The sequence below is a fragment of the Rhinatrema bivittatum genome, chromosome 1 (genome assembly GCF_901001135.1).
Source record: "Rhinatrema bivittatum chromosome 1, aRhiBiv1.1, whole genome shotgun sequence".
Taxonomy (NCBI): Eukaryota; Metazoa; Chordata; class Amphibia; order Gymnophiona; family Rhinatrematidae; genus Rhinatrema; species Rhinatrema bivittatum.
In genome coordinates this window covers 491875447-491894789 of record NC_042615.1, presented here as the reverse complement: position 1 = coordinate 491894789, position 19343 = coordinate 491875447, and the positions used below count along the sequence as shown (strand labels likewise).

General features: G+C 42.8%; 1 protein-coding gene across 4 annotated transcripts in view; it reads left to right on the top strand.

Moving 5' to 3' along the window:
• The window catches only part of BNC2 (basonuclin 2), a 1148851-nt gene that overhangs the window by 542018 nt on the left and 587490 nt on the right, over positions 1-19343 (top strand). The window contains exon 1 of one of the 4 annotated variants that reach the window (XM_029608619.1): positions 13530-13698. The exons of the other annotated variants lie outside the window; for them this stretch is intronic. Coding sequence (XP_029464479.1) covers positions 13687-13698 — 12 coding nt within the window. The 5' untranslated portion in view covers positions 13530-13686. Of the gene's footprint in view, positions 1-13529; positions 13699-19343 lie in introns of those variants that run through there. 4 annotated transcript variants of the gene reach the window in all.

Here is a 19343-nt window from a genome sequence, read left to right as displayed (position 1 = left end):
GCGGATCTATAGTAGTTTGACTTTTTCTGTTTTTCTAATTGAAGGTGTGCATTGGTGTTTAGGGCCTGGTTTAATATTTGTAGTGTTGCCTTTTTATAGGTAGGGTTATTCCATTTGAGTGCATGCCATAATGTAGGTGTGACTTTGTGTGGATTAGTTTGTGTGCATTATTGCAGATCTTGGTACTGTTAGGTGCTATTTTTTCTGTTTCCATTTCTTTAGTTTTATACTGCATGCAGAATGGCTTTTTTGGTTTCCCATTCCAGTTTCTGTCTCCATGTTTGTAATTTGTGGTTTTTCTGTACTTGGTGAAGGTCAATCTTGTGTGTATGACCGAGATGAGGTTATGTAACTAGCATGTAGGCTAGTAAAATACCTCACCTTATTTGTTGTGTTTTCTCAATTGGACATGCATTGGTGGTGAAGTGCTGTCTTTTAATAAGTAGGGCTATTGCGCCTGGTAGTAGAGGGAGTTTGTGTTGCTGTTATTGAGATAATACCAGAATATCTTTTTTGTATGGTGAGTTGTACGGGGAATGTTCTAGTTTTGCTTTATACCCATTGCTGAGGGTCGGGGATAGAGGTGGATGCAAAGTGTACATTTACATTTAGCCTTGTGACTGTCATGTGTTCAGTGTGTCACGCATTTGAGAGCCATCTATCAGGTGTCTCCCGACAGAAACAAAGGTTGAGAACCACTGGCCTAGAAGACTTACCAGGAGGTTGTAGGATAAATGCTATTATGACCGCTCAGTCGTAAAAAAATCAAAAGTACAAAGTTGTTGAGCAAGGAAATGGTTGGTAAATGATTTGGAAGTTTAAGGGCCTTAGATTTTCAACCTAGGAAACTATGAAAATTTGTCAGATCCGAAGGCATTTTGCTTTGCTATGATTTCTGTGGTTATTATAATTAAAAGGTGGGAACATTTCTTGATAGCACAAAATTTTAAAAGGAGGATTGTTCACCAGGATGTAGCAGCAGTTTATCTCAGACAGCTTAAGGTGAAAAAGGGGAGGAAGGTAAATCCACATCCTGCAAGTGTGAGGACAAGCTATATTTTCCTGCTTAATACAGCCCCGATCTGAGCTTTTCTGCTCCTAGCTGGTATGTCTCTGTTTAGTATCATCTTAACTGAGAGCAGTGGAAATGACTTCCCTCACAGGCTTGCATCAGGTGCGGTGATTCTTAAGGTGCACATTTGCAGAGAGCGTGCATTATATTTGTGTCTGTTTTATTTGGATTTAGCTCTCGTCTTTTCATTGGTAAGCTCAGGTACTGTAGGTATTTCCCTGTCCCCAGAGGGCTCACCATCTGTCGGCCTCGTTTTCTAAGCACTTTTCCCATAGATGCAAAATCAGAGAAAACCTTTGGTAAACAGGGCCCTTAAGTTTGTACCTGAAGCAACAGTGAGATTTGTCCAAGGTCGCAAGGAACGTGGGTGGGAGAAGCAGAATTTGAATCCTGCCTTCCGCGGTTCTCAGCCTGCTGTGCTAACCATTAGGCTACTCCTCCACTCCAGTTACCTAAAGCGTTAGGGGTTTAATCTTGCTACTCATCCTGTTTTTATGGCTACAGTACTATAGATAGGGGTACGGGCTCCATTTTACATCAACTTGGGGGTTTCAGGAATGGCTGAAGGCCACCTCTGGTAGGGGTTAGGGGAGGGGGATTCTCTCACTACACATACTCCAACAAGGTAAAATAGAGTCTTTAAAAGCAGGCGAGGTGGTTGAAGAAAATGAGCATAGCAGCACTTTGGTAACCAATAAAAATTCTGATCTAGAAGGAAAAGGCTAGAATAATAATCGGCACCAATGCCTGGAGATTGCTATTACCTCCAGCACTTCAGAGTCATTATTGAACTCTTGTGTGTCTGACGTGTGCATGCAGAACGCCTGCAAGCCTGGTCAGTGAGCTTTTTTGCTCTGCTTTAGACAAAGTAGCAAAACACTGAAATGTGGTTAAAGTAATATGATCTTAATCAAATCTTTGTTCCAGTATCATTTGAAAAAAAGAAAAAAAAAATCTTGCAGTTGTGCCAGCAGTTACAAGACTGCCAACTTATATCCTGAAGAATGGCATTTGTTTTTGTTTTGAACATTTATAAAAGTATCATTGTCTTTAAACAAGATATTATGCTGGTTAGCTAAAGCCAGCAATCGGACTGATTCAGTGATTTTCCCACTGACACAAAATGGAGGGGCAGGAGAGGCATTCATAAATCTTGCCCCTTTATCTGTGCAGTAAAATGCTAGATGCACAATAAGCAATTTTGTTGACCACACAGTAAACTTTCCTGCCTGCATGATAACTTATTTGAATTCAGTCTTATTAAGTCCCTCATCTTTTGTCTTCCTGTCTCATTCTTCCGTGTGTACTTTGAGGTGGCAATGAGTGTGCCATGGACCCTAACAACCGCACACCCACCTGTTTCCTTGCCTGCTGGGGAACTGCCAAGGAACCCAATTCCTGCAGGAAGATTTTAGAACAGGAATTTGTGTTTGTTTTATAACTACTTCCTGTTGCGATTTGCAACCAGAAGTGCCAAATTCCACCGAAGAAGTAGGACTACAGGTACCACAATACAGGTTAGCTCAATTAAAAATTAAAAAAAAAATATATATATCTATATATATATATATAGATATATATATAGATATGGAACTAACAGCAAGAGGTGAGGGAAATGAATGACTGTGATCCAATGTGTGATCACGCCCCCCCTGACGTCACTGGGAGCTCCGGCGACGGTTGAAGAGCGCCTCACCATCAGGCGCCGCGCACCGTGCGTCGCGCACCAAAGGGGCTCTCCCCTTTGTGCACCCCTTCGTGCAACCCTTGTGCTTCTAAAAAAAAAAAAAAATAAATAAATTTATATTTCTGTTATTTAACCTTTATTCCAATTCTTTACCTTTTCTTTTCGCTTGTTAACAATTTTAATTAGAAATGTTCATTGTATTAGACTATGGAAATTTATTTCCTGCTATTCTGTTTAATGTAAACCGGTATGATTTACATCGGATGTAAGAATGTCGGTATATAAAAATTATAAATAAATATATATATATATATGAAGTCCCCCAGAACTTGTTTTTTGACATTTATTTGTAAAAATATCCAAAGAGGACTAACTGGGCAAAGACACTACTTTATTCATGGTAAACAGAATATCAGCTAAAAATTCAGGACTTGCCAAAAGGCTTCCTGTAGAAAAGGGAAGTTACCTGGCACCACCCGGAAAAGCAGGACCCTTAGCCAGGAACCAAACCTAAAATCTCTTCTTTGGTAGCATGGAGCACTAATTACTGAGTCATGCCTATCATGTATTCAGAAAGTTTGCATATTTGTATTTTCACAAGTTGAAATTTAGTTCTGCATTATCTTTGCCTCCACATATGTAAGAATCAAACAAGAATGCAGTGGAAGGGAAAAGCATTTCTTAGAGGAGTTTTAGGAAGTATTTTGACATTTCTAAAAATGAGAAAACATAGTAAAATAAATTTGAAACATCCTTTTTAGAATATTCTGTTGAAATATTATGAAAGCGAAACTGGAGCTTTCAGATTAATACCACACATGAGATTCTTTTTTTCAATTAACTGGCAAATTTGTCAGCATTGAATGGTTTCTTTGAATTCGGGTTCCGTGATCCGAATACCTTTTAGGATACAGGTGCATAACCCCTGCTCCTCAAAGGCCACAAACAGGCCTATTTTTCAGTACATTCACAATGAATATTCTTGAAGCACTCTGTTACGAGCGCGCGCAGAGCGCGGTCGTCTCATGCGGGTGGTGAGCCCTTGGGCCACGACAGGACTCAAGGAGGAGCCCCAAGCCACACCGTGGGAGGTGAGCTGGGCAGGCATGGTGAGCCAGGCGGGTACAAAAGCAGGGAGAAAGGAGTGGAGTCTGACCCTCAGCCGGACCTGCACGCCCATGGCAACCAACACTGGGAAGTTGATTGATGAACGGTCCTCCGACTGTTCCCGGCCCTTTCGGACCTGCCGCTGGGTACGGCAATAGGCGGCAGGCCGGACAGAGGCGAGGGCAGACAGAGTCCTTTACACTGAAGACATCGTAGACAAGGCAGGTGCAGACACCGTAGACAAAGGCTAGTGCAGACATCGAAGATGAGGGCTGGAAGGAAGACATGGCACTGTCCATCAGGGCGCCCTACTCAGCCCACCCGTGGGACTGAGTCGCGGACCACCCCGTCCCAGACGCGCCCTACACAGCCCAGGAAGGCTGGTCGCGGACCACGCTGAGGATAGGAGGGTGCTGGGAAGAAGAAGAGGCGAAATACTGCACTCCAGGCAGCACAAGGCAGGAACGCTGCTCTCCAGGCAGCTCAAGGCAGGACATCAAGGAAAAGCAGGAACTGGATCAGGCACAGGATCAGACATCAGGTAACACATCAAGGCAGACATCAGTAACATCAGGTAGCGGACATCAAGGTAAAACAGGACAAGGAGCCATCAAAACAAGGTAGACCATGGAGGACCTGGATCGAGGAAGAGGTACAGGCAACTGTAGCACTCAATCCGAAGGCAAGTTGCAAGTGACAAGAAAGTCCTTATATACTGGAGGTTGTAGGCAACTCCCTGGGAGGAGTTTGCCAGGACCGCCCCTCGCTGGCCCTATAAGTGGGGTAGAGAGCAGCGGGCCGGCCCCTAGGAGAAGGGCGTCACCAAACAGGAAGTCCAAACGAAGGCATGCAAGCCACAGGCAGGCCTCAGGAACAGCTAGGCCTCCCAGGCCCTGGAGCAAGTCCCGGATGGTGCACAGGAGAGGCCCTGGCTTCGAAGCAGCCTCCGGGAGGAAGGTAAGATACCTCCTGTAGCGCAGCAACAGGGGGGATCGCAACACACATCTGCATATATGTATGTGGTGTGAGAATCAGGTTAATTTATATAGCTTGGTGAGCTGAAAAACCAGGCCTATTTGCCTCACAAGGTAGTACACCTCTGCTTTAGATCTGTCATACCGTGCCCTGACCGAGATGGGTGTGGTTCACCTGTGTGATTAGCGGGTAAGTGAGCAGTCATAGGGGGTCAATAGATTATTATTATATATAGTCAACGTTTATTACCCAGGCACTTAACTTCAGTTTCTGAGGTGGGATCAGTGGAAGGACAAAAGATCAACCACTTTCCCAAACAATATATGGTTCATGTTCATATTCCGAGCACAAATGGTCACCAGATAAGATAAAAAAAAGTGTTATAAAGGTGGGGCTTGATCCCTTCTCCACCTCTTCAAAGGGGGCTTCTGATAAAGATGCACTGCCCTTCAGCTCAGGGTTCTGAATGACTCTAGTTTTTAACCTGGAGAGTTAGGGCTCAACTTCTAGCCTGAGGCAGTTAAGACCCTTGTTAAAACAGATTGCGCTATGCCCATATATAGTTCTTCCTGTGACCATATAAGGCCTTCCTAGTTTGGTTGCTCCTCCAATGACATGGTTCTAAGCACTTTCTTAGTACTTATAGCTAAGGTGGCTCAAGGGCATAGGTTCCGAACCATCATGGCCCCTGAGGGTTCTCAGGTTTGGCTGCAGAGCTCTAGATGTGCACAGTTTTGCCACAAGATGGCTACCACGCAGTGACACAGAAATGCATATTACATGAGAAAATGAGGACTTCATGATGACCTGGTTAGAATGTTACAGAATGTCACTACAGCATCTTAGGTATAGTATCCTATCGGACTCTTGCAAACATTCACTTTTGAGTCCTGCAGCTGCTTTTTTTAAAAGATCATCCTGTTTCTATTTTGCCCCATTACGACCAAATTTCAGGTGACAGTGAAGTATCATCCCTTTCTAATGGGGTGATGACATTTCTTCTTACCCTTGCTCTCCATAGAAAACAGCTCGCTCTCCTCTCTCAACTACCCGCTGAAACCAACTCCTGCATCTGACTCTTGTATTCTTTCGCCTTCTACTGGCACATCCCATGTGCGTAACCATCCCGGGGGTGCAATGGGAATGTATCAAACCATCCCTTTGCTGAAGTAATTTACTTTTCGTAAACTAATGAGGCTATGGATTGTTAAAGAGTTTTTGTAGATTCAGTTGACATATGCTTCCCATGCATTTTTTTTTTCAGATTCCCCCTCCAGATTTTAGCTTCATGCTGTATTTTGTATTACAAAACACAGGCTTGTATTGGTGAAACAGCAACTATGAAGAAAGAAACAAAAGTGATGAGATCTTGTGTTCATTAAAAAAGAAAAAAAAGAAAAGCAAATGTTGCGTAATTTCTCCAAGGTATCACAGTCCAAAATATTAAATTACTTGTTTGTGGTGTGCTGGCTAATCAGTTTTACATGACAGAAACCAAAGTGACAGAATTTAAACTTCAAAATCACCACTAAAGATACATGAGTACATATTGCAAATGATGTTTGCACACTAATTATTATGTATCTGGAACAACTTCCAGATGAGAATAATCTTCTGTAATACATTTCAAAGAACCCAATTATCCTGCTTGCCAGTGCAACTGGATAAAATAATACTTTGTGACTCTACAGTAAATATATTTAAATCCTTTGCATTCTGGGGACAAACATTCTAGCAAGTTGCAAAAACGATTCATCGTAGTAGGGTGCAAAGAAGAACTGCACTATTGTATTTTGCCAGTGTGTGCTAATATATGGAGAAAAATCAATACAATCTGTGTGTAAAAACTGCTGTCCATTCTCCACGCTTGCAAATAGTTTAAGTGGCACACACAATAAATCTTCATGACTGCTAATGTAAGGGAAGCATCCCGGGAGCAAATTTCAGATCTTTTGAGTGCTGTTCAGTCCTTGACTCGCTCTTATATAGCAAGGTACAGCAAGTACATTAGAGGCACTGATTCAGACATGGATTGTGGGTTGGACGGGGAGGTAAGACTGAGAAGCGAGGAGTTACTCAGTCTGAGATTAAGATTGGAGTCCCGGACAAATCCATCTCATCTTGATTAGAGGTGTTTGGAGGGCATCTTGGCTGGCTCTCTCGCTTTTCAGGCTCAGAAATGTTGAGAATAAGAAAATCTGCAATCACCATTGAGTACAAAATAGTATGTGGGGGTGAACCTCCTCAATGGACCATTACCGCATTTTCAGATAAGCAATGTGATATTTTATTTATGAAGATGGCACGTGCTGTTCACCATGGCATATTTTTATTTCCATTAAATGAGATTGCTGAAAACATTGTCGAGGACCGTTGGATGGCATAGTATCGGCATTGCAGTTCATTGAATTTGTACATCTGTACTCTATAATCTGTACACATTGATGTTCTGTAGGACATAGGCTTGGCGGCACACACAAGCCCTGGGACACGCGTATGTCCCGGGGCTTTCAAAAATGGGCGGTCCGGGGGCGGTCCCGAGACCGCTTTGCCGGAAGTTTGTGCGCCAGCAGCTGTCTGGCGCGCGCAAGTTACGTCTGCCAGAGGCAGGCGTAACTCGGCGAAATAAGGTGGGGGGAGGATTTAGGTAGGGCTGGGGGCTGGGTTAGATAGGGGAAGGGAGGGAAAGGTGGGGGGGGGGGGGGAAGCTAAAAAAAAGTTCCCTCCAAGGCTGCTCTGATTTCGGAGCAGCCTTGGAGGGAACGGGGAAAGCCATCAGGGCTCCCCTTGGGCTCGGCGCGCGCAAGGTGCACAAGTGTGCACCTCCTTGCGTGCGCCAACCCTGGATTTTATAACATGCACGCAGCAGCGCGCGCATGTTATAAAATCGGGCGTACATTTGTGCGTGCCGGGTAGCGCGCCCAAATGTACCCCGAGCACGCAGGTTAGAAAATCTTCCCCCGTATATTCACTAAAACAAAAAAATAAATCAAAGCACACCTACAGTATAACAAAAGACGTGCCTCAGAATAAAAGTGATGATAAAAAGTAAGGTATTAATCTGCTTTATCAAAAGCTTTTTTAAAGAGGTAAGTTTTTAGATTCTTTTTAAACTCTTTAGTATCTGGTGTTAAGCGGAGAGAGAGTCAAGTAAAGCATTCCAAAGGGTTGGTCCAGCAATCGAGAAAGCACACGGTTGTGGAGCATCCTCAACAAAGGCACATGCAATCATGACTCTTGTTAGAGTAGGCTGGAGAAAATGCAAAAGGCAATGCTTTGTGTCACTCCTGAAATTCTTTTGCTGATCTTATCTTCTTCCATGCCCTCCCTTCTAACCTCAAAACGAAACTCACATTTTCTTTCTCATTTACAATCCCTGCAAGTCAGGCAAGGGTGTTTTACTTGCTTTTTTGGCACAGCAAGACCCCTTTTTATTGGGACACAATTCAGAATAATGCAGCAAAGCTCTGAGAAAATATTAGTAGGTATCTTCCATGGGAATAGCGGTGGTATAAATAAATAAATAAAGTAATATGTAGTTTGCAGTTTTCTTTCTATAGTAAAATCATATTGAGAGACTACATATCCTGGCTGGGATTCATCAGTTGCATTACACATATACATTTCTGCCAGTTTTTGCGTGCATTATGTTTCCCAGTTTTTCAGTGCAGGAAGACTTCTAGGTGTGATGCAGAGAAAGGTTCATCTGATTCAAAGAATCAGTTTTTGAAGCTATAGTGTACGAGCTTCACCAAATGAACATGTGGCCCATTTTCTTCACAAAGGTAATTGCTGACTTCTTATTACTAAACCTTGTAAAATGACGTTGCTTTGTGAAGCCAGCTTTATAATAATGTTGTGGGTTTCTTCAGTCCTGGCTGAGGACAGTGAAAATTCATGCTATACCTTACCAATCAATATTTTCTTTTACACGTGGATAGAAAGTTGATCATTTTTAATTATTTTCAGTAGGTCTCTCTTTCTTGTTTTGATGTCCTCAAAGTCTATCCATGTACTATGGCAGTGTGTGTCCACCCCTCCCCCCCCCTTTTTTTTTTAAATAAAAGAATATACATTGAAGATGCCCTAGCAGAACCACCCAGATCTTGGAAGCTAAGCAGGATTGGGCTTGCTTAGATTTGGCTGGAGGACCACCATGGAAGACCGGGTAGTATGGGCTGCAGAAGGTACTGGCAAACCCCTGCAGGCCCTGCTGAATATAACACAGTTACCTAATGGGCTGGAATTGCCAAAGTCTGTGAAAAATAGACCAGATGTACTTACCACCACCACCGAAGATGCAGATATGCTACCTTGACATTCAACTTGAATAGGCTGTCTTCCTCTTTTTAACCCCCACACCAATGGATATAAAATCATATGTAGATAAAGTTACTTTTTTTCTATCTACAGATTTGCAATACAGTAAGATTTTACTCTCTCTCTCTCTAAATATATATTTATTTATTTTGCACATAACCTTATGAAAAATCAAGTGCTAAACATACAGATATAAACCCTTGAGATTCATATTCAGAACTAATAGGCACATCCTCACACACACACACACACACACATAGTGTAGTATACTAATTGACCTTCTCAACCACTGTCAAGGTTATCAAGAGCCAGATAGTTTACAACTCACCAAGACAGTCATAGACTGTCCCCTCGTCACTATCACAACATACCCTATAAATTGATTCTGTGTTTGTATGCATGTATTTATCCAGCAAATGTACCTAAACTCTGTTGTAATACGCTTTGAACTCTTCTGCTGGAAAAGAGTGATATAAATAATGATAATAATGATGATGCTCCAATAAGATTTAAAAATAGATTTTTTTTCCATCATGCACAAAGAAGGGTGCACGTTGCCATCTTTTTAAATGTCCGAATGTGGACTTAAGCATTACAAAGACCTTTCTTATCAAGGCTTTAAACCCGTTTTCCTAAAATCTGCCAAGGCTTTATTTTTCTCCATTCTGAGGCTTCAAAAAAACCCTAAACCTGGCAAAAAAAACAACAAAAAAACCCCATGATGGCTGGCAGGTTCTGGGGAGAGAGCAGAAATGCAGACAGAAACAAAGAGGGCCTGAGAAGACAGACGATGGGGCTGCTATTGCTTGTGGTTTTCCAGTACAGCTGGTTTCAGATGTGTCGGCCTTGCTCTGAACTGGTTTCCCCTGCCAAAGCAAGACTGTCACAGCTGGTAGTACTTACTGTACTTGCGGGAAAGTATGTGATTCATTAGTTGGAACTGCATGTTTTTCACCAGGCTCTGGTCATGTTTTTGTTAGGATGTGGTAACAAGGCCTAGTCAGGGGTGAGGGGACAATGGAAATATGCAACTTGTTAACGACTGACCCCGACTAGTTATTAGCTAAATTGTACAACATTAAAAAAAAAAATCAAAAAAAAATCCAGTGTTAACTCATAAGACAAATGACTTATTTCTTATTCTTCAGTCGAGGTCATTTAGTCATAAGTAGTGAGAAAAAAAGATGAGTAACTCCATGTCCTTTCTTTCACTTGCCCCCTTCCCTTTACCCCATTCTTTAAGTATTGTGAGCCTTTTAACAAAAAAAAGAAAAACTGTAATATGTTTAGAAGCTGAACAAATGGAAAGCAGTCATCTTTTATTTTTTTTTTTAGAAGAATTATATCAGCACGGCACAGTTTATAGGAGCTGTGACTGATGAAATGTGAGCATAGCCAAATACTGTAGCTACTTGTGGAGGATGTCGTTCTGTTACTTTTGTAGGTGGAGAGCAACAGAACAGACAGGAACAGCGTGGATAAAAAGAACGATTATTATAAACTTCATGGAAGGTTTAGCCTGCTTCCTAGCAGTCAAATTGGTTGGCGCGCAGGGCACTCATTCCCTGAAAGCGTTTGCAGTTTTCCTTACCCTCTCCTTTTGTTTCTGAAAATATATCATACTAAATATCCTAAAAATAAACTTAATAACAATAATTCCTTCTGGGCGGGGGCATTTACTATCAGTGCGTGTATTCTGTCTGGCTTAAAGGTTCTGGAATTCAAAAGGGGGGAGGAATAAACACAACGCAGAGGTTGTGTGTGGCTGAAGGACGGAAAAGAAAAATCCGGATAACCTATGGTAACTTTTTGTTGAGATTTTTTTTGCATGGGGGGTAAAACCTGTACCAAGCACTAGCTACAACCAGCCAGTGGCGCGTTCAGGGGATCCATGTGGGCATAACTTACATTGAACGTACGGTTTAGCTATCTGGCTGTTTATCTTGCTTCAGTGAAATCCGATCGAGTTCATGCATGATGATGTTAGGGCAGGGGCAGTCTGCTTTTATGCTTCTTGTGCACCACAAGAAGGGGTGAATAAATAAAAGTTGGGAGAAAGAGGTCTGGCCATCACCTGCTTTTATGGCTTGGTTGAGGCCCTCTTGCCCTGAGGGTAACCTGCACGGAACAGCAGTTACGACATTAGACACCTTCCTGGGCAGACTGGATGGACTATTTTTGGTCTTTATCTGTCGACATTTTCTACTTTACTCTAGATTTTGCTAGTGGGCCTTGAGCTTGTCCAGACATATTCACTGCCAGTTAAGTACCCCCCCCCCTGCCCGTTGGTGGGTATCGTGTGACCAAAGGCCAAATTCGGTGGAATGCAGCAGGTGTGACTGGTTAACAGACACCTATAAAGTCAGGGCTTGGATGTTTTCCCGAACGGAACTGCATACATATCCACAAAAAGGTGCACTAATCGTTAACAAGACAATGCTCAGAGTGATTTGGCAAGCTAAATAATAATAAATAGGTATTTATTAACTGGGTTGCTGAATGAAAACTGAGCCTGTTCAGAATGGCAGACCGCACACGGGCATTCACATTTTCAGGTGGGCGTTCCTGGAGTTGAGGCTGGGGGATGGGGTGGGGAGTAAACGGCATGCATTCATTTGGATTTTGAAATGTCATTTGTGCTGCTTTACCTGCGATCCTCCATCAGCACAATATACAGGCACACTTCACAACATGCCCATGTGCAGACCTTGTAGGCAATTTTCAGACGGAAACTAAAATTAACTGTAGAGGGTCCATGGGTATGCCTTGCAAATCCACGGGCTCCTCCAAATTTCCCACCCTCCACTCCTGGAAAGGCACATCAAGAAGCGGCAGTTGTGTTCCCGATGTGTAAAGGGAAAGGAACAGAGCCCTAAGAAGATCTTAAAAAGACAGACAAGCTGAACTGCACTCAGCCATTCATAAGAACACTTAATTGCACTTAACCCTTCCTGTTATTCTTGCTATTATGTCTTTGGAGCTAATCGCTACCTACTTTCACACCTCTTTTGAGTCTGAACTACTTTGATCTATAACACCAACCTGCGCGGCCGTCCTATGTTTACAGTCCTCGCTCACACATTTCCATAGCACCAGAAGGCATTAGCTGCCAGCATGTAACCGGTAGAGGAGGGAAAGTTGTTAACAGGAAACAGTGTTTGCAACAACCATAAAAATTATATCGATTGGAAAAACCTTGCCCCTTCCAACAGAATTTTGCTGGCCATTTGATTAGGTTGATTAGGTTGCATTTGTATTGCAATACTAAAATGTATTAACGTGCAGTTGGACGAGGGTAGAACAGGCGCTAATCAATCCCCTAATGCAATAAGGGGATTAGCGCCTATTTAACGCACGTCTAACGCCGAGCGAATGTAATAGCGCTCTTCACATGCAAATGCGTGTGAATGAGGCTATTAGGCATTCACTCCCCATGCAAAATATTGCATGGCCGCCCCCCCTTTGGGGGGGTGCCTTTATTGCATCAGCCCCTAAAAGTTCAAAAAGGAGGGAAACGTGCAGCATGTTTGTTGAGCTTCCTTTCTGTTTGGGCCTGAGGAAAGGGAGCATTAACGCCCCAAAAGCTAGTAGAGAAATGTTTTAAATTAATTCAGTAAAAAGGTAGCACCTTTTATTACTTTGGTTTGTTAGCCTTTATTATTTTTTTAAGAATTTTCACAAAACCTTCAAAAACGTTTCTTTCTAAAGAAGGCCCCCGTCCGGCAGACACAAGTATGCTTTACTCCTCTGCCATCCCATCACCTTTGCCCCCCCCCCCCCCCGCCGCGGGCTGGACACTTCTAAGGGTTAGGGGGGAAAATGACTTGCCCCTGACCATTAACTTAACCAGCTGTAGCATAAAGACAGGAACGTGCTTAGGGGACTTGACAGAGCATGAAAGGAAAATCCTACCAGACTCTGGCCACCTTGCACAGTTGCCTTCCAGAATGATAAAACATATATATATATATATATATATATATATATATATATATATATATATATATTTTTTTTTTTTTTAATACACATTATTTGTGCGATCAATAAATTCGATGGAAGGGTTTTGTTTTGTTTTTTTTTAAACGAGCCTCCCCTCCAGTTCCTGAAGGTGCAAGTCGTTGCTTAGGCCAGACTGCCCTGTCTGCTGACAAGAGGCGTCAGTGGCGTCCAGCCCTCTCCTGTCGCTTAAGAGAAATGACCTGTGGCACAGAAGGCTTCAGCAGTTCGTCTTCGCCGCGGACTAGCAGAACTGACCTTTGACAACTCGAGAAGGCGCAAAGTGCTGGGGGGGGGGGGGGGGGAACCAGGCTCGTCTGGACAGTTCACCCACAAAGAGGCTCGGGAAGCACACGGGACGCCTAACAGCTTCCTTTTTAAGCATTTTGTGTCACACCCCTGCTTCTTACGGGGAGGGCCGAAATAATGAGGGACCGTGGGACGCGATCAAAGTTGCTCCTTGCCCGCTGGCTGCAGCGGAAGTCACGGTCCGTGTGCGCTCGGTAAGGCGACAAAACAGCTTGTTGTAATGTGCTCAGAGGTAATACAATCGCACTTTTGTTATAGACTTGAAATGTTTATGGGCTTTTGCATTTCTGATAGCTGGAAGATATTCTACATCCTTGAAAACGCCTTGTTGGCTTTGGGCAATCTTACGGCGTTGGAGGGTTATTATTATTATTTTTTTTTTAAAGAATGCTTGGAGCTTTCTCGTGTGCTGTCATGGTCACTTGATTGCTCCCAGAAGCCTGGCTGCCTGCTGGGATGAGGAAAGGGAAAAGTGGGACTTTGCAGGGACCCCCAGAGCCTGCCTTGCACCCTTGCTGGCTCCAGCTGACCCGAAAGCCCAGCAGGGTCCCTGCCGGCCGGGCCAGCCCCGCGTTTCTCCGCCGTGCGGCCGGAAGGGAGCTCCCCTGCAAAATTAAGATTCCTCCCCCCGATGATATATGGCTGCCTGCCGGTCCTTCCCCCATGCATATTTCTTGCAGCCACACCTGCATTCCTCCTGGCCAGCCCCAGCCATCGCTCTGCTTGCAAGAAGCCGAGGGGGTTGTCGCGGCCACTTTCCTCTTTTGACTAGAGGAAAGAGGGAATTGCAAGAAGAAGAAAAAAATCCACCTGAAGGATCGAGAGTCTCTAAACTTCTAGTACAGTCTCATCCCCATACAATATGGTTATAGTGAAGCTCCATAAACCAGCAGTGAATTATTTCTTCCTTTTAAAGCGAGTCCCGAGTTCTCTTGATTTTTTTTTTGTTTCCCCCTACGAGCTCCCAGCTCCCCTCTCCCCTCTCTCCTCTCTCCTCTCCCCCGCATTATCTCAGAGGAGTTTCTGGAGAGGCCGAGCCTGCTCTCCAGTTGAGGTTTATGTTAGAAGAAATTAAGGTTAATGATCGCTGGCTCATTTTCCCTGTGCCGTGGGTGTGGATGGAGGAGTAATCGGTGCAGGTGGCCCCTGCCAGTTGGGAATTTTTTTTTTCTTTTGTCATCAAGAAAATAAGGAGAAGTGCGGGGATTAAATTACCGCAGCCATGTGAAGACTAAACATATTTCATTTCCCATCGGGGCTCTGGCGTGAGGACAGAAAGTTGATGTTAATTTTATTGGGAGAAGGCACTGTGCTCTGCCTTGTTTCTTTTTTAATATAAGATTTGACCGAATTCACGGACTAGTGTGGCTTGTTCAGATGTACATTTTACAAACGGTGCCTTGAAATGCTAAATGGCTCGTGATTCACTGTGACAGCTTGCGTTTAGTTTTGTGTTTGTTTGTTCTGCTGAGTCACTGCTCGCTTGATTAGAAAGTTTAGAGAGAGAGAGAGATGCTGATTTAACTGTGCCCTTTGCGTGAACCGATCGGTTTGCCTGGCGCTTGCAGCACCGGTGCGTGTTAAAAACTTTTTTTTTTTTTTAAAGGCTCAGAAGAGTTACAGTCTGTTCCTTTCACAGAGGAAAGGAGGTGGGGCGGGGAAGGGATTTGGTTAAGGAAGTAGTGCACGCTGACCTTGGTAAAAAATCAGAGCATTGACAGAATAGCTCGTCGGCGTGCTTTCCCTATTTTGCAGTAGCGTACTACGTGTGATTTAATTTGAGGGTGGGAGCCCTATTACAGAAGGCAGACATAATCTTATTACTTGCTGGCTTGTAAAAGTTATGCCTTCTGCTTGTCACCCCTAAGCCTTAGTTGTTTTCTTGCCTACTGAAGGACCGGCAAACTTGCAGCTAGATTAACTAAACCGCGATAAATTAGCATCACGTGTTAAACTGCGTGTAAGGCTGTTCATCGCACAGTATCTTCTATGGGTTCTCCCCCTAAGGAAATATGCTACTTTGCATGCATAAAATCATCTAATTCATGCAAAATAGTTTATGCATAGGCAGCTCAATGTAAATGAAATAACATGGCTGATCTAAAAAAAAAAAAAATCTGCCCCACTATTTTAGTTAGGTAAATGTTGATAAAAACCACCGTGGGGACATCAGGACGCTAACATGCCTCCCTGATGTTTGTTAAAGGGACGAACAGTCCAATTCTACACCCATCCCTGAAAAGCATGGAAAAAGCCCCCGGGATTAATAGTGACCCCTCACCACCACCATCTGTAGAAACAGCAGCAACCCCTATAAGGTGTGAATGGATGTCTCTATGTCAGGGTGATGAGTGTATGAGAGGGTGTGTGGTGTTGAGTGGGTTTGTGAATGAATGAAAGGGGTGTGTGTATGAAAGAGAGGGTGGGTGTGGATGGGTCTCAGTGTGAGTGAGTGTGTGTGTGTATATATATCCCCCCAAAAAGGCATTATATCTACCTAGCTCATGCTTATTATATTACACAAGACTACCCCCAAAAATTGGAGAAATGGAAAAAAGCACTTTGGTTTGTTTTAGTAAACACCATGCATCAAAACTTTTGATTATATATTAAAACAGCTTTTATTTTAAATATAAATGTAATAAAAACATTTTTATTATCATTATCTTCTTATGGATATACTCCACTTATTCTTTTAAATGAAGACCACACTTGAACATACTTCAAATCATGTGCAAACCTGCATCTACCATCATTAATAACCTTACCTCTATACTATTGCTAGACTCATTCTCACCCTCAAATATAATATATATCCTTTTAAAACATAATATTGGTCACTGTTGATAAAGGACATTCATCATCATATTCACATGATAACACTATTGTTAACATTCAACATTCATTAAAAAAACGTTTTGTTCACATTTTAACCCTCATTTTATAATCTATGGTATCACATGTGAATATTTAAGATGTAACACATAGTACAACTCTCATCTGTAGTGTTCCTGATTACATTACATTATATCCTTTCCTGAGAGGGTGGGTGGGGTTGTGTGTGTGTATGAGGTGGTGGTGGGTGTGTGTGTATGAGGTGGTGGTTGTGTGTGTGTATATATGAGGTGGTGGTTGTGTGTGTGTGTGTATATGTATGAGGTGGTGGGGGTGTGTGTGTGTGTATATGTATGAGGTGGTGGGGGTGTGTGTGTGTGTATGAGGTGGTGGGTGTGTGTGTGTGTATATGAGGTGGTGGTTGTGTGTGTGTGTGTATATATATATATATGAGGTGTGTGTGTATACATATGAGGTTGTGTGTGTGTGTGTATATATATGAGGTGTGTGTATGAGGTGGTGGTTGTGTGTGTGTGTGTACATATATATGAGGGGTGTGTGTATGTATGTATATATATATATATATATATATGAGGTGTGTGTGTGTGTATGAGGTGGTGGTTGTGTGTGTGTATATATATATGAGGTGTGTGTGTGTATATATATGAGGGGTGTGTGTATGTGTGTATATATATATATATATATATATATGAGGTGAGGGTGGTGGGGTGTGTGTGTACATGAGAGGGTGGTGGGGTGGGTGGGTATGTGTGTATATGAGAGGGGGGTGGGATTAGTGTGTGTGTATGTATGAGAGGGGGTGGGGTGGGGGTGTGTGTGTATATGAGAGGGTGCTGGGGTGTGTGTGTATATGAGAGGGGGGTGGGGTGGGTGTGTGTGTATATGAGAGGGGGTGGGGGGTGGGGTGGATGTGTGTATATGAGAGGGTGCTGGGGTGGGTGTGTGTGTGTATATGAGAGGGTGGTGGGTTGTGTGTATGTGTATGCATGTGTCTATGAGAGAGAGTGCTTGCGCACATATGTGTGCGTATGTGAGAGTACCTGTATATATATGTGTGTGAGAGAGGTTAAAGTTTGTGCACCCTCCTCCAATCTACGACAATCTCAGGAGGACTGGAAATCTAAAGTTCCCAGGTATGGAGAGTGGGAGATTTTATTTTTATCCTTGTTAGATTTTATTATTGGATGTGATGTATCTGCTGTTTTGAAATATTTTATTAGTGTTTGGTAATATTTTAAACATTTTTATACGTGTTTTTAATTGGCTGAATTTATCAGCAGATTTGACATTCTTTTTATTGGTATGTTTAATGTTTTATATTTCCTGATTGTGTTTGCATTGGTTACAGAATTTGACTTCTTGTGATTTCCAGTTTAGTTTTTGTCTGCACGTTTCAATTTATATTTTATGATCTCTTTATTCTGTATTTGGTGAGAGTCTATCTGTGTTCTGCTTGTGTGACTGAGGCTTTAGGTATTCTGCTAGCATTTGGTTTCTGTGTAGGGATTTACAACAACCTGGCTGTAATCTGTTTTCCTAAGAGGAGGTGTATTGGTGTTTATGGCCTGATGTAATATTTGCAGTATGGCTTTTTCATAGGTTGAGTGTTGGCAATTGTGATATGGAAAGCTTACTATATTGGAATTGTAGTTCAGTTCATTCCTGGCTTTCTGTGGCCAAGTCCACACCCAGTGCACTTTACCATAGGCCTAATATTTATTTATTTATTTATTTGGACATTTAGTTGTTCCATGTAAAGATTACAATGGTTTACAAACATATCATTCATAGCTATAATCAACAAATAATGATGGGTTACAGAGATACCATATGGGATCCAGTAAACCACCTTGATTACTATGAGAAAGGTAGTTTATTAAGTCTATTGAACTATTATTACTGAAAATATTTTTTTTTTGCAGTGTATGCCTGTATAATATATATCTTGTTGTAAATGATATTTTTATTTCAGAAGATTGTACTTTGAATGTTTATTTTCCATATGCAATCTGTCTTTTTAGGTTGGGGAAGTTAATAAAATTTTAAAATGGAAAATAATTCATAAGTTTTAATTATGTGGGGAGGGAAGGGGGGCTGTAAAGTTTGTCTAGGGCATCTAATACCCTTATATCAGCCCTAAGAGAGAGTGTGTCACACACACACAGACTCTCACCATTCACCAACCTCTCACACCCCCAGGGGGCAGATCCTGGAGAAGGGTGGGAGGCAGGCAATAGGAAATGGAGGAGTCCTATTTCTAGACTGCCTCACCCCATTAAACATTTCTCCAGCGTCCCTTAGTGTGGACGCCGAAGACTGAGAACAAAAAAATAACAGGGCCAAAAACTGAGTGGTTAGAGCAATGGGCTGCAAACAAGGGAAGCCAGGGTTCAAATCCTGTTGCCGTTCTTTGTGACCTTGGGCAAGTCACTTCACCCACCATTGCCTTCCCCCTGCCCTGGCCCTCGGTGATTTCACCTGCACCGGGCCATGGAGGCGGGGGCGCCATTTCATCCTTTGCCTCAGGCAGCAGATTGCCTTGAGCCGCCTCTGCCCGATAGACTTATGCAAAGCAGCCACTTGGTCTTCTGTGTATCCTTTCTCAAGGCCTTATAGATTAAACCAATATGAGAGGAAGGAAACTTACGTTGGCAACAGGAGTCCTGGAAGTAGCCCTGGGCATCTTCTTTCTGGGATAAAGACAGCTGAGGTGTAACCCGCTGGTGTTGACTGGTCTGGCGGGAGGTAGAGGAAGGTTCAATCAGAACTTAAATGGCTAACTTTCTTTCCTCAAGCCTGGTCCAGTTCCCGCCCCAGACACAACTAAAGGGAAAGAGGGAATCAGGAACAGAAGGGGTGGAAGATCCACCAACACTGGAGAAACAGAAGGTAGGGCCACCGAAAGAAGCTTTAGGGGGATGCAGACCGAGTAGATATTTTTTTCTTTTTCTTTCTTTTTGAGCAGAAACAAAAAAAAAAAAGAGGAAAAAGATATATATATGAAGGAAAAGATATGGGGGT